Source organism: Catharus ustulatus, chromosome Z (genome assembly GCF_009819885.2).
Source record: "Catharus ustulatus isolate bCatUst1 chromosome Z, bCatUst1.pri.v2, whole genome shotgun sequence".
NCBI lineage: Eukaryota > Metazoa > Chordata > Aves > Passeriformes > Turdidae > Catharus > Catharus ustulatus.
In genome coordinates this window covers 29638736-29654276 of record NC_046262.2, presented here as the reverse complement: position 1 = coordinate 29654276, position 15541 = coordinate 29638736, and the positions used below count along the sequence as shown (strand labels likewise).

The 15541-nt window shown below is 37.4% G+C and overlaps 1 protein-coding gene across 50 annotated transcripts in view; it reads left to right on the top strand.

Annotated features, from left to right (window-relative positions):
- PTPRD (protein tyrosine phosphatase receptor type D) overlaps positions 1 to 15541 on the top strand; it is a 1216292-nt gene that overhangs the window by 1059866 nt on the left and 140885 nt on the right. For 27 of the 50 annotated variants that reach the window (XM_033085160.2, XM_033085157.2, XM_033085152.2 and 24 more), the window contains 3 exons: positions 12431 to 12619; positions 13909 to 13917; positions 14649 to 14666. In XM_033085160.2, coding sequence (XP_032941051.1) covers positions 12431 to 12619; positions 13909 to 13917; positions 14649 to 14666 — 216 coding nt within the window. The remainder of the gene's footprint in view (positions 1 to 12430; positions 12620 to 13908; positions 13918 to 14648; positions 14667 to 15541) is intronic. The other 23 variants (XM_033085150.2, XM_033085149.2, XM_033085148.2 and 20 more) reach the window with 2 other exon arrangements.

Sequence of the window (15541 nt, the reverse complement as noted above, 5' to 3'; positions counted from 1 at the left end):
TCTTCATTTGTACCTTTTTCATGCAACTAATCAGAAGTAAAGTCTGTTGACAAAGTTGGTGTGGAGGTTTTTTGTGAGTACACTGGTTTTGATGTACTTGACATATGCAATGCTAAGCTAAGCTTAGTCTGTCACACTATGTCTGCTCAAAGGCAGGAACTGACTCTCCACAGCTGCTTGATTTCATTAACTATTCTTCCCAAAATAGTTTGTGATGAATTTGTGAGTAACTGACATAACACGAAACTTTGTTCTGCTCTTTCTCTGTTCCCCTTTCCCTACCCACCCCGCACCTGCCTGGGCCTTCTGATAATCACACTGGACTATTCAAACATAATCCCAGCCTTCTTTTAGGTCCATGACTTCCAACTATGCCAAACAGCTACTTGTTTTTATGGAAACACCAGGGAAGTCTTCCAGAGGAACTAAAGCATCACTGTTTTTTGTTAAAAAATATGATTATAATTTTCATTTGCAAAAATATCTTCTACAGAACATTAGAAAAAATCAAAACAAAATCAACTAAAAACAACCAAGGCTCATAATTTGAAAATATCAGAAATGATGGATGATCTTTTATTAGATGGATAGAAGTTGGTGAGAAAATGAAACAGAAACTGTGAAAACAAGAAGCTTGTCTATACTATACCTAAAATCAGTTTAATATTTACTATGCAAATGTTTAAAAATATTATGGACCACATTTCTTTTGTAATTTAAATATATTCACTCAGACTCTAGACTAAGAAATTTCAATTTACGCCACCCGTTGTCAATTTTGATTTCATTACCTTTTTTAGAGGTAGCACTGAATTTTGTGATTATTTAAAATAATGAAGAAGTAGTTAAAATAATTATGATTTGCTTAGAGGTGTAAACCTTGGTCTCAGCATATAAGGGAGCTTTTTAAAAAACAATTTTTAACATCCTATGTTCATATGCCCAGCCAAGATCCTATTTCAAATTACTGACAATACAAATTGTGGTAGAATTAGTCAAGTAAGTTGTTGCAAGAGTTACAGCAAAACTGAGTAAGTCTGGTATTATTCTGTGTTCAGCATCTTATGAATGAATTCCCACATCACTCCTAATTTGCAGATCCATGAGAAATATTAGCTGTTGTTGCTAGACAAATCTGAAAGTGTCATGTTTAAAGTAATCTCTCTCCTTCAGTCTCCCAGAGAGCCTGCTTGAGTATACTCCATTCGACTCACAGTGATTCACAATACCTCTTTCAAGGCCGTGGGAATATTATTGTGAAAAATGTGTTGGAGGGGCACAGGACAGAGCAAACTCCCAGCAGATGAGAGCGGGTGCTGCCTTGCATCACCTCTCTGCAAGCTCAAGGCAGGGCCTCTGCCGTGCTTCAGAGCATGCTGGGGTGTCGAGCATTTTCTTCCACACAATAACTCAGACTACAGACATTATCTATCATTCCTAATAGCTGCACTCACTATTATATCGTGAAGCATGTTCAATCACAGACTATTACCACTTACTTCATCTTACGGCAGCAGCAAAATTTCTGGTAGGACTCAAAGTCACAGGCCACAGTTCTAAACATTGGGTTTGGGTGACATAGTGAACTTGATGTCATGAATCTTTGAGTCTTTATGAGATGAAAATCTTGAAATGTTGACTGCCTTAGCCATGTGTATACTGTAAAGTGGTAATGTGAAGTTCTGTGACACTCCATGCTCATTAGAGGTTTATCATCAGCAATGGTTATTCAGCTTGCCAGAGTACTGTGAAAAGCTGGATTTTCTGCAATGTGGTCTACTACAGAGAAAACTCTTCTGCATCCTTCGAGATCAGAAGTCAATAGGGTTTTCCCCCTATAACATTGTTGTCTGGACAAAAAGTGATGAAACTCACCCCAAACAAAAAAGCAATTCATATCTACCCCCTTCTCTTCTTTTTCCTACACCTGTTCTTCTGTAACAGACCCCTGTCAGAAGACAGGCATCTTGTCCGTATCTGTGAAGGGAAACGTTGCCAAAAGTGGTGACACACACATAAGTAGAGAGAAGGATTCCTCCCTCATATTCTGGCATATGAAGAGTGAAGTCCATGGCATACCTACTCCCTGTATAGCCAAACAATCAGAAGAACTTAACCGTCCATTCATAAAGGAACTATTTTCTTCCTTCTATTAAAGGGTCATACAGTTTCAAAGATACCATGTGTTTTAACTTCTGCCAGTACTTTGGATTCTGTCATTTGCTTATTTGTATTAGAGTACATGATATAAGGCATTGTTTTGTGGCTTATATCTTCCAATGTTTTCTTAATTGACAGATCTCTGTGTATAGTGGTGGAAAGGCTAAAATAAAACAAGCAAACATACCATGTTTGTTCCTTTTTACTAGCAATCTGTAATCATGTAAGCATTGTGAATGTTGTAAGCATGCTCTTCAGACCAATGAAGATGAATGCTGCATTGGATGTAGAAAAACAGTTCATATTTTGTATGAGTAACATTATTACAACACTGAATAGTACTGAATTTCAAGGCAAAGTTCTTTTTCTGTTCTGACAACATATCTCTTTTTTCTCCATCTCTTCAGCAATAATAGAACTTCTGTTGGGGTTTTTTTGTACTTACATTTGCTGTTTATAGAAATGATGCAGGAACGTTCAAATTGTTAAATCTGTACAGGTGTATTGTTGTGCTGGGCACCAGAAATGCACAGACGCTACTTATTGTTTAATTCACTGTACTGCAAATGCTTTGTACATCCTGAATGAAATATCTTTTGTTAAAACTCAAGGGATACAATTCCATAACCTTTATTCTTCATTTCTTCCTTTTATGGAGCTAAACAGTGCATCTTTTCAGGCATCTTTCTAACCACTTACCAAAGTGAAAATATCCCATTTCTAAAATGTACAAGTTTGATTCCAAGCTAGAAATGCAGAAAATACTGTTGTTCTCCTTTATAAACAATACTTCAGCGAAATTAATGGTTTTGACAAATTCCTTTGTCAGGTTGCTGAATTCTGCAGCTGTGGCATTAATGCAGTTAGTATAGTTTATAGTTGACAGTTTAGGCTACAGAGTACGTAGGCTGCATTAAATAACATTTTGGAAGATTATGGCATTGAGGAAACAATTCCTTGAGAGCAGTGTAACATCAGTAACAGAAATGACCATGACGAGAAAGGAGGGAGAGCCAGACTGTACAGTCTGAGAACTCCTTTGACAGACTGCTCTTATTTCCTCTTTTCTCTCTTGCTGTTTTGAACACAAGAAAACAAGATGTTTCTACTTCATTCTCAAACTGAGATGTTGGAACTTGATTGCAAAGATTTATTGTTTTATACTTAAGAATGAGTACAAGGTAACTACTTATAGAAAATATCATATGTATTTACTAGTATAGATATTTTATCAAAGAGTATAAAGGAGTGGAATAAAAGGAAAAGAATGCTTTAATGTGTTCTGGACATAAAAACATTGTCCAGAATGCTTTGGACAGTTCAGGCTATTAACATGAAAAGTATGCTCTGGTGTATATATGAACCTGCTGCTCATCTCATTATTTACCTCACCATAAAGCTGTATGTGATGTGATAAAGTGAAACTTAAAGCAAAGACTACCTGCATTGTACTGCTTTCCCCTTTATTTTTCAAATAAAAGTAAGGAGGATGTAAAAGCACAAATACTACTATGTTAAAAATGTTGACTGGATAAAGCAAACATGCTTTTTTGTTTTCCTAATCTTGATTCTTGGCAAGCCCCAATTTAACCCTGATTTAGTGAAATCTAAATCCTTACCCTGTCTGGAAACTAAGCCTTAAATCAGAAATGGTAATCATGGAAATTCATATTGCCGCCCTTTGTAGTCCTCTTGTCTTTTATTCACCAGTGCAAAATATATAGCATTTTCCTTGTGAATATTAGCATATGGAAATATGCGGGATGCTGTATCCTGTTTGTTTCAGAAGTTTAGCTTTTGTTTTCCTAAATACATGATACCCTGCTCTTAAAACACCACATTCTCTGCCTTAGTTTCATTATCTCAGACTCTGACTCCTCTCTTTGTGTTAGATAAGGGACATCTGGTAGGGATGCTTGGATTCCCTACCTTGTTTGGTGGTAGTGGTGGTTTGTTTGGTTGTTGTTTTTGGGGGTTTTTGGCACGCAGCTTCTTGTATCTCCTGTTACGTTCCAAATGAACAGAAAAGACAGACATCCAAAAGTTCAATCATAACCAAATTTGGGCACGTTGGTGTTCAAATGATATGCTCTGCTCTAAGTTATGACACTGTGTACAAATATGAGAATAAACCCTGATTTTGAATCTTGTGTTTCCATATGAGTGATGACTACAAATGTTAATTCTTGTTGTTCAGAAAGTCATCATTAAAGCAGAGTGAGTGGTATTTCATTGTGAGTGAGACAGGTCTCTTTGGGAAAAGCTTTCTCTGTGCAGTCAATTTTACAGATTTTGAGAACTGCTGAAAGGTGCAAATTCCTTTTTCCATTTTCATGTCCTTATGAAGATATCTGATTTCAACGGCTCAGTGCACTGATTTGTTGAAACACAACTTATTTAAAGCTAAATGCTAATAACAATGAATGTTAACTGACTTAATGCAATGTGAAATTGCTGCTTCAACATTCATACAAATGATAATTCAGTCTAAGTGGCTCTATGTTCTGTTATATAGACATTACTTTGCAATTTGCAAGGTAATTGCATACAGAGCTACTAAACAAATTTGTTTTCTTTTGCATCAAAATGTGCTTTGCACATCTCTTCAGTATATGAACATACTTTGAAATTCATGGGTTTTGATAGGCTGGTATGGGCAGCTGTTTTTATGTTGAATTTTTGCTGATCATCTTATCAATGTCTAATTCACTATCCTTGTGTGAAATTAAAGAGAACTCCCAGCTGATTCTGACATCTATTATTCTAGTGTAGCCATTACCCTGCCTTACTGATGTACGGCATCACTCAGAAAAAGGTATCCATCTGTATATAGCAACTTTGAACAAAGGATCCATCAAAGTAATTTATTGTGTGTTCATAATTACTTCTATTTGCCAAAATTTGCCTCGGAAAGTGTTTCAGTATGAATAATGTTTATTAACTGGCATTTCTCTGATGCTTTATGTCTTTTAAATCCAATTTAATCTTTATGTATAATTAGAATTGGCTCTGGTTTTATTTTCAGCTCCTTTATATGCATTGTTCTTCAATAATAGTACAGAATACCAACTTCACTGCAAAATGGTGATTTTAGTTCCTCCCCTAGTCTCTTTGATTTTACTGTTCTCAATCCTGCATTTAGTTCAGTAGGAAGAAGAATGATTTTGAATAATATGGTCATGATGTCAAAACAGTGCAAATTATATGCTGCTGCCATCTGGAATAGTGAAAATAAAAGCTTTATTTACACTGTTCTTTGAAATAATAAACTTTATTGTGGCAGTTTATCTTCAGTATCTATAATGTATTCTGGGAATGTTCCATGTGTGCCTTTTTATTCTGTGAGCTGCAGAATGACTAAAATTTGCCTGTGGCAAACCTATCAGTGAATCTTGAAATAGATTCACTTTCTTTACTTCCTGAATAGAGTAGAGAATCACCTTCCATTTGCACAATAAGAATAAATGGTTTACATAAGCAAAATTTTTGAGAGGCACAGTCAAACACTATAAGTATGTATTTTAGTTAGGCAGATTACCCAGATTTAACTACAGGTTAATATTCTGTTCTACATATGAATATGAACTCCAGATTCATAATCTGGAATATGGATGTTTCAATGGGAAAAACAGTTAATGTGAAATTAAATACATAACACATATATTAGCCAGTTTTCTTAATTACTGTCAGGCCTTGAGTCCTGGTGCTATTACCTTGCTTCTATAGCCCGTTATCCAAAACCAAAGTCATAACAATCTGCTTTGGATACTTCACATTTGTACTTCATATCCGTATCATAGTAATATCATCATGTTGTACTGTAACTCTGAAGACTATTCACACTATTCAGTCTTTCTTGTTAAAACAGGATGGTGATTGCCAGAGTGATTCAGTAAGGTAGCTATGCAAAATTTAAGACTTCAAGACTCAATCTGTTTTTGAAAGCTAACACTCTTCTTGCTGCCAGCAGGGCCTACACATGATCTGAAAGTAGTCAAAATGTTAAGAAACTGTGGCACAAATCCTAGCCTTCCTCTTTTTCTAGCTGTGTTGTGTATTAGACATGCGGGTTTACCACCAAGGGTCAAAGCCATTGTACTGAAATCATCTGCTTTCTTTGGATCCAGCTTTTGTGTATATGTAGTCTTGACAGTACACCTTCATCGCTTGGGAAGTTAAATTCCTGAAACATTATTAAATAATTACATCACTAAAAAAAAAAATTAAAAAGGAATTGCAACAGCACATTTTTTTCTTTAAGATGAGAGGAAATAGAGTTAAATGATGAGCAGAACAGAGTTTATAGTGTATACTTGTGGCACAGCTACGCTTTCTTCTATCAATGACACTTGAAGATAAGTATGGTTTCTTTTTTCTTTTTTTGGTAGAGCATAATTTTAACTTGTAGTTATTTTCAAGATACCACTCTATCAAAATTACTGTTCGTGCAAAAATACTGAGTTTCTACCCTAAATACCATTGCATTTATGAGGGCAAGCTCACCTCTAGGACAAATGCAACAAGTGAAATTACGTATTTTACATTTGCTTTAGGTACACTTACATTGAAATCTGAATGCAAATGCTTTTTCCAATCAAGTTTCTTGGAAGGAAAGTAATTACTAAACTGGCAGCAAGGAGAGAACATAGAATTATGGAATCCTAAAATGGCCTGTGTTGGAAGGTATCGTAAAGATCATCTATTTCCAAACTCTCTGGAATGCACAGGGACACCTTCCATGAGACCAGGTTGCTTAGATCCCTATCCAGCTTGACCTTGAACAGTTCCTTGCCAGATGCAATTGCAGCTTCACCTGGGCCTTCCTGACCTCATCCTGACACAACCACACTTCATCTCTCTGCTCTGCTTAGGCTGCCACCCATCCTAGCTTCAGCTACCTGTGCATTTGCCTCTTTCCGTCCGTCTGACCAGCAGATCCCAACTCAGACCTACTGTTCCCTTACCTTCCTTGCCCAATTTCTCGCTCCTGAGGGTTGCCAGCTCTTGTACTCTGTGGATGACTTCCTTAAAGATCTGCCAACTCTGTTCCACTTCCTTTTCCCTGAGTGGATCTCACTGGCTGTCTCCTTGAAGAGCTAGAAGTCTGCTTTCCTAAAGTTCAGGGGCCTAACTTTGTTCCTTGTCTGGCCCATATCCCTCAGGACTGCAAACTCCACCAGTGCACAATCACTGCAGCCCAGACTCCCTCCAATCTTAACATTCAAAACCAGCTCACTTCCATTGCTGCCCATCAGATCCAGGATTTTATCCCCTCTGGTAGGGCTGCTGTCTGTTCCTGGGCTTGAGAAGGTATCCCTCATGCTTTCCAAGAGTCTCCTTGCCTATAGCTTGCTATGCTGCTTTCCCAATGGATGAAGTGCCCCAGCAGGACCAGAGCCTGCGAGCATGGTGCTGCCTGTAGCTGGAGCAAGAAGGCTTCATCAATAGGGTCCCTTTGATCAGGGATCTGTACTTAAAATCATCCCTTTGTTGCCTCGGTCCCTGATTATTCCCCACAGGCTTTTGACTTGCTCATGGCCGTTCTTCAGAGACAGCTCTTCACACTCAGTCCACCTCCTGATGTAGAGGGCCACACGTCTGCCTCTCTCTTTCCTCACCTGTCTCTTCTGGAAAGCCTTGTAGCCATTGATAGTCACACTCCAGTCACATCCCACCAGGATTCAGTAATGGCAAGAAGATCATAACTCTCTAGCAGAGCAGTGGCTTCCAGCTTCTGTTTGGAGTCAGTTCTGTGTGCCTTGGGTGAGCAGTGTCAAACTTATGGAATATACAGAGTTGAGAAATACTGAGAACCATGACACAAAGCAAGGCAAGGTAATTTTTTAATTACTTTGTAATTGTTTTCTACGTTGTTCAGATCATACACTGAAAAATAAATTTTGTGAAGTTCGTGCAACGATTGGAAAATATGTTAGTGCAGTACTAAATGCATTCTTTTAATGCCAGTGAGGAAATTCAGCACCATAAAGACACAGAACAAATTCAAAGAATGTGACCTATTTCTAAATCACTTGTATCTGTCATCCTAAACAAAATACATATTGCATGTATAAGTCACTAAACCACAAGGACAGAGAAATCTGACCTTTAATGGCCTCTCAAAATGACAGTACAAAATGGCTTTGAGAAGGTCAAGTCTGATTTAAATTGTTGATGAATTGGAAACTAATTGACTGGAATTGAGTATTGTGTGGGAAGGGTGGTATGTACTATAGAACGTAATGAGCATGTTAATGATCGGTAAATTTTTTTTTTCTGGCCACCTCATGTAAAATTGTAGAAGTACCAATATATAAACATTTTTTAATAGTTGCTCTTCTTTTACTGTGGCTGAGATGCAGTTATTCAATGATTTGATGCTCAGCTTTGTTTCATAGAGTGTTCAGTGAACTGTCATTCTTGGTATCACTAAAGTGTAAAGACAGTTATACAAATCATGGATAAACTTAGAGGAAAAAAAAAAGTAATTCACATCTTGAAAACTAAATTCACTGTGATAACCACTCCAGTTAGAAATTTCATTATTTCCCTGGTCCATTTGATGTTGAATATCTGGGTTTATTGCCAGCTACCTGAAAGCTAGGTTGGATACCAGCCACAACTGTCAAAAATATAACAGTTCTGGTATTTGAATGTTACATTGTGATGTTTCTCATGAAAATTTCATGAAAAGCATTCATTCAAGGAGATTAGATGCATAAGGCAGATGGGTGATTTTAATTGCCCTTATTGAAAATAGGAAGGGGTGGCTCTTTACTACTCCATCCTATTAACATTCAAGATAAATTATCTTTGTTGTACACTTAGGTGTTTGCAAAAGGGACTCCAGGGTTTCCTATGTAAGCCAAGTGGGAAAGGTAAGGTCATAAAAATCCTGTTCTGTATCACAGTTCAGATCTTGTCAGCTAATACCAAAGCAAAGACTTTCATAAACAGACTTTAAACGTACCTTTCTTTGGGAAGAGCCTATGACTGGTGAATGATTAGATATTTATCAGCTGATGGGTAGAAATCCTACTTCTGAAGAGGCATAGAAGCTTTCTGAACAGTTGTGTTCACTTTACTAAGGCCCTGGGATTATTGGTGAATTGGGTGCAGATTATTTCTCCTCTGTTCTTCCAGTTGCAGGTATTAACACTGAAAGAAACAGATGAACCTTCATGGTTCCATAACTGGAGTCATCACCAAAATGTTGATTTGTTTGATAATGGGATGGCCTGTAGATGGCACAAGATTCAGCTTTCTCAAAGGGAGAAAAGATTCTTTGGTTTTGGATTCAAGGGCTAGCAGGGCTTATTAATAGGGGTTTAAATCAGATATGAAAGGAGAGGGAGATACCAGGTTTAACAGTGATAAGGTGTGGGACAACATCCCATCCCACACATACTGGTTAGATGTCTGAGCCAGAAAGAGCTTGGAGAGGGTGTGCAGGTCAGGAGCAGAGCACCTGAGGGACAGTGCCAAGAAATTCCAGCCACACCAGATAGCAAGTCAGCTTCAGTGGGGAGCAACTTAAAACCCCGTCGTGCTAACACATGCAGCATGGGTGGTATTAGAAATGTGTGGATGCCTGCAGGTCTATGACTTTAATTGTCATCATGGAAACACAGGGACCTCTCCTGTGACTAGTGTATTGGAATGAAAGAATTCAGCCACTACACATCATATTTGAAAACTCATGGCAGTCCAGTGAAATTCCCACCAGCAGGAAAGGGGAAAGAATGACCATACTTTTAAAAAGGGAAATAAGGAAGACCGGGCACATCAGTGCCTGGCGAGGTCATGGAGCAGATCCTCCTGGAAAATATGCTAAGAGACATTGAAAATAATTAGGTAATTGGTGACAACCAACATGGCTTCACTAAAGGCAAATCATGCCTGACAAATTTGGTGGCCTTCTAGGATTGCGTCACAGTAGTGGTGGACAAGGAAGGGGAGCAGAAATCATCCATGTGGAGCATGTGACACTCTCCCAAATGTCATCCTTGTCTCTAAACTGGAGAGGTATGAATTTTTACAGGTGGAACTCTTAGTGAATAAATAATTGTCTGGATGATGGCACTCCTAAAGTTGCAGTCAACAGCTCAATATCTAGTTAGAAACTAGTGACAGCTGGGGATCCTCAGGGATTTGTGCTGGGACCAGTGCTACTTGGCACCTTTGTCAGAAACATGGGCAGTGGGACTGAGTGCTCCCTTAGCAAGTTTTCCAATGACACCCAGCTGTGCAGTGGGTGTCACACACTGAGGGACATGGATTGACCTTAACAGGCTGGAGAGGTGGAACCTGAGGAAGTGCAGCAAGGCTAAGTGAAAAGTTCTGTACCTGTGTTGGGGTCATTCCAAACAACAATACAGACTTAGTGGAAAACGGATCAAGACTTACTCTGGGGGGAAAGACAGGATTGTTTGTGGGTGAAACCTGTGATACAACCCTGCAATGCAGACTTGCAGCTCAGAGAGCCAACCACATCCTGGGCTGCATCAAAAGAGGCATGTCCAGGAGCTTGACAGATATTCTTACACCTCTATTCCTTTTTTTGTGAGACTGGCACTTGGACTAGTGCATGCGGGTCTGGGGACTCCAACACAAGAAAGACTTTGATCAGTTGGAATAAGTCCAATAGAGAGCCACAAGTTGATTAGAGGTCTGGAATACCTTTTGTACAAGGAAAAGCTGAGAGAGTTGAGGCTGTTCAGCCTCGAAAGCAAAAGCTCTGGAAACCTTGTTAAGCTTTCCAGCACTTAAGGGGTACAAGAACGCTGGAGAGCGGCTTTTCAAAAGGGATAGGAAATGGGAGATTTGCCCTGAGCTGAACGAGGGTAGGTGGTTTTGGTTAGATCTTAGGAAGAAAAGCTTTACTCTGAGGGTGGTGAGGCACTGAAATAGGTTTCTCAGAGGAGCTGTGGGTCCCCCATCCCTGAATTTATACAAGATCAGGTTGGATGTATCTCTGAGTAACCTGGTCTGGTGGAAGAGGTTCCTGTCCATGGCAGAGGGGTTGAATGTAGGACCTTTAAGGTCCTAAACCATTCTCTAATTCTATGGTTACATACTTGTATTGCAAGCAATTAAGTAGCATGAGCAACATTACACCCCAGGAACTACAAAGATCTGTATGCCGTACTTGCTTGCTGTACATTTTTTCAGAAAAGTCTGAAGACTTATCTGGCCTCTTTGAAAATACGACACTTCTTAACTGAACACAGTTAATGTTGAACAATTTCTCGTCTTAGTTTTATCCCCTAATCAGCTGCATGTCAGTAATGACTAGTCAATATATTTAATAATATGTGGCATGTAGTTAGTATTGATCCTCTTTCTTTGGTTATTTTTCATTTTCATTTTTGAATGAAGTAATATTATTTTGCAAAAAAAAATATCTTTGCCATTCCAGTGGGAAAGATTGTGTATTTCAAACAGGTTGTTTTAGCTATGCAAACTTGATTTCGGAGAAATTACCTGATCACACTGCTTCCAGTGTTACTTGCTCGCAGGTGTCACATTATGAAGGCAAATTACTTTTCTACAGTATTTTTTAGTATTTCAGTATTAACCACACTAGCATCAGGATTTTTGGCTGTATCTGAGTATTTTAATAGGCACTGTGGTATGTAGTCAATATCGTTATGAGTGTCCTGCCATTTTAACTATGCACACAGCTCCAATATTTAGAATTTCTCAGTTTTTTGCAGTCATATAATGCATTAATCTTCACAGTATTTCCCTGTAGTAGTAAAGCACTAGCATGTGCATCTGTGAGATGGAAAATCAAAGCACAGGGGCAATGGATGTTAGGAGCAACAGCAGATAAGTAGTACTGACAGAAGCAAGAAACATAACTTAGGTCTTCTGAGTGGCAGGATCTTATACTGTGTGATCGTCCCTCCATATGTGCTTCTTTGGTATGAAGACACGGAGTTTTCCCTATTGTAGGTAGACATGGTAATTTGATATTTCACATAAAATAGTAAGGACTCTTAAACAGGGCGACATCAGTGTTGTATAGTACCATAGTATGAGTCCAATGATTGCATGCTAAGTGGTGTATCTCATCTGATTTTATAATTATAAAGTTTATAGCCATTCTTTAATGGACTTTTTCTTTTGTAACAATATTTTGAACAATTTTTTGTTGTTTAAAAACAATTAGGTGATAATGGAATGTTAAGCAGGATGATGATTTGGCCTTCCATGCAGTACTGTGCAACTAACCTGCAATCCCTCAATTTATACGTTTCTTTTTCAGAGGATCAAATTCCTCGAGGTTTTCCAACCATTGATATGGGCCCACAGCTGAAGGTGGTTGAACGAACTCGTACAGCTACCATGTTATGTGCAGCCAGTGGCAATCCTGATCCTGAAATAACTTGGTTCAAAGATTTCTTACCTGTTGACACAAGCAACAACAATGGCCGCATCAAGCAGCTACGCTCAGGTAGGGTCTTGTTACTGTTTCCACTGACGCCCAGAGTTGTTCTCTCTCACTTTTTCTTTCTTTTCTTTCTCTTTCTTTTTTAAAAAATTTTATTTATAGGTAATAATTTCTCTTTCCCCTCTCCTTTTCTGTGTTACTGGGTGTGTTGTCCATGTCTGTGATGTTGTCACAGCTTTCTATAGAGTCTGTCTCTATGTGTTTTGCAGCTTCTGTTTACTCCATATTGCTCACTGCTGTGACTGTATTTTTTGATAATTTTTTTCTTTACTGCTTTTTGCAGTACTTGATGGATCCATTTTCTCCTCTTTCTTTCTTCTTTCCTTTTAATTTTTTTTAACAAATTTATTTCAACATTGGACTTCATTCAGAAATTGCAAGGAGTGCCAATGGTTATATTCATCAAAACCAAAACCTGCATTAGACACTTCAATTAAAACCTAAAATGTGTTTATTGCTGTCTTTTCCACATTTGACTTCACCAAAGATTAGCCAGTTTGGACACATCTTCTTTCCTCTCACAAATACATAAAGCACAGTACTTCTTCCCATGCAGATTTATACCTGAAAAAAAAAAAAAAAGGAAATGAAATCTGGGTAATCTGTGGAACAAAGTTGGGGTTTTTTTGCTGGCTGAGCATTTTTCCAACACATTTAGCCACAGTAGTGTGCGTCCACGCTAAAGCTTTATGAATCCTATATTTTCTGGATCTACAGAAGTCTGCTTTTGGTGTAGATTCCAGCTTTTGCTGCTCTCTTTCTCTCTTTGCCCGTTGCACCTCCCTAGCAGTTCTCTCACTCTGCTCCTGCCCTAGTTTATTCTTTTGCTCTCTTTAGATTAAAAACAAAACAAAACAAATGAAGCAAAACAAAAGAAAAAAAAGAGAAAAAAAAAAAAACACAAAAAAATCCTCTAAATTTATCAAGTTTAAATCTTATCCCAAAATAAGATCAGATCACTGATCATTGGGATATAATGAGTTTTTTTCTTTGACAATTGTAGTAGATATGTAGATATCGTTGTAGAATCTAAGTTGTTTAATCACGTGTCTTCCCAGAATTCTCAGCTTTTGACCTGTCCTGTGATGTTAAATCGTCTTGTTAACCTACTTTTTGCTTGTTGTCAGCAGAACTGTGTAAATTAACCTTCTGTTAATGTAAATTAAGATTTTTTCACATGTGACATAGATGATTTAGTATATAAAGCTTTAACTGAAAACTTTGTACCAAATTATAAGGAATATAATAATATTTTTATGCTGTCTTTCTTCTCTCCGTATTTAAATCTCCAGAATCTATTGGTAAGTGCTTAGTTCTGAAGCGCACTTCACCCCCCACTAATTTCCATATTCAGAATATTATGATTATGATTATGATAATTATTATATGATTAGTGTTATTATTCTTAAAATGCATGGCATGCATTTTACTAACAGTCAGTGTAGTCACCAGATCCCTATAGTGGCGCACACGCACACCTCCACAGAAATGTTGTCCTATCAGTCATAGCAACACCTAAAAGAAACAGTACACATGTATCACATAGATCTAGAACAGTAAATGCCATAATCCAGCCTAAACTACAGTGTTTGTTTTGAGATAGACTTTAGTGTATCCTCTTTTTATATATATATAGATCTATATATATATATTTAAATAGAATTTCCAATATTTTCCTAAAATATGTCATAAGTACAGTTTTGTAAAGTTTCCTTTAAGTATTTGAGGCATATTTGATACATATCTAACCCTATATAACCAAACGTCTAAGAGCTCAGATGCTACTCTGAGAATGGCAGTGCAGCCAAGTATAGCCTTTTTGCCCTTTGTGGTACAATGAAACTTGCTTTTATAACCTGATAATACTATCTAATATATTCCTGTTTTAACAGTATAGTAATTCAAGTTTCTCTTAAGACCTTATTTAATTCTGTAAATCTAATTTGATTCTTCTTCCAAAGCCCTAGCCTCCTTCTTCTCGTACTAATGCTTCTTCTTTCTAATCTTATTTGCATTCATATTATCCACCCAGGTGGTACACCAATAAGAGGTAAGAGTGCTGAACTAACGTTCACAGAATGATCTTACTCATTCTTTCTGTCCTTTCATCCCTCTCATCTTTGTCTTGTTTTTGGTTTGGTTTTGTTTTGTTTTCCTTAAGGAAAAAACAAAACAAAACAAAAACCATGGAAATGTCCATCATCTGATTTTTTTTTTCCTTCGTCCTGTTTGGTTATGATCAGTGACTCTCATTGTGACATTTCTTTCTTCACATTGCCTTTTCCTTTCCCCTTTTCATTTGTTCATTTAAAAAAAAATTAAATAAATAATAAATAATTAATTTGTGATATGCTTCAAAGAAAGCATATCCAGGTCTCCTGGCCATAGCCCAGTCACAGCGTACCATTTGTCCCTCTTTTTTCTTTTTCTTCTTCTTCTTCTCCTTTTTCTTCTTCTTCTTTTTCTTCTTTTTTCTTTTTCTTCTTTTTTTTTCTTCTTTTTTTCCTTCCTCTTTTTTTTTTGTCCAACTGGAGCAAAAAAAGATCATTTTTTTTCTTCCTTAGCTGTTCTTGTCCTGGACCAAAGCCAAGATGGTCTGGAGAACAGTAGCAGACATGCAGAAGACAACATGGACTATCTTCTTTTTGTCTTATCTTTCATAAAAGGTTTTTGGTTTTGTTCTTCTTCAATCTTTTTTTTCTTTAACTTCATACAATTGAAAGCTATGTATCCCCCCTAAAAGAATTACAGAAATGTTTTTTTCCCTTTACTGTGGTTTTGTCTTTTTTTTTTTTTTTTTTTTGGTTGTTGTAGTTTTCTTTTTTTTGGAATTATCTCACCTCTGGATTTTTGGATCTTCTAATCTACAGGCTTTGGAAATGAAAGGTTACTGACTCATTATTCTTGGTGGTATGTGGTACTGTT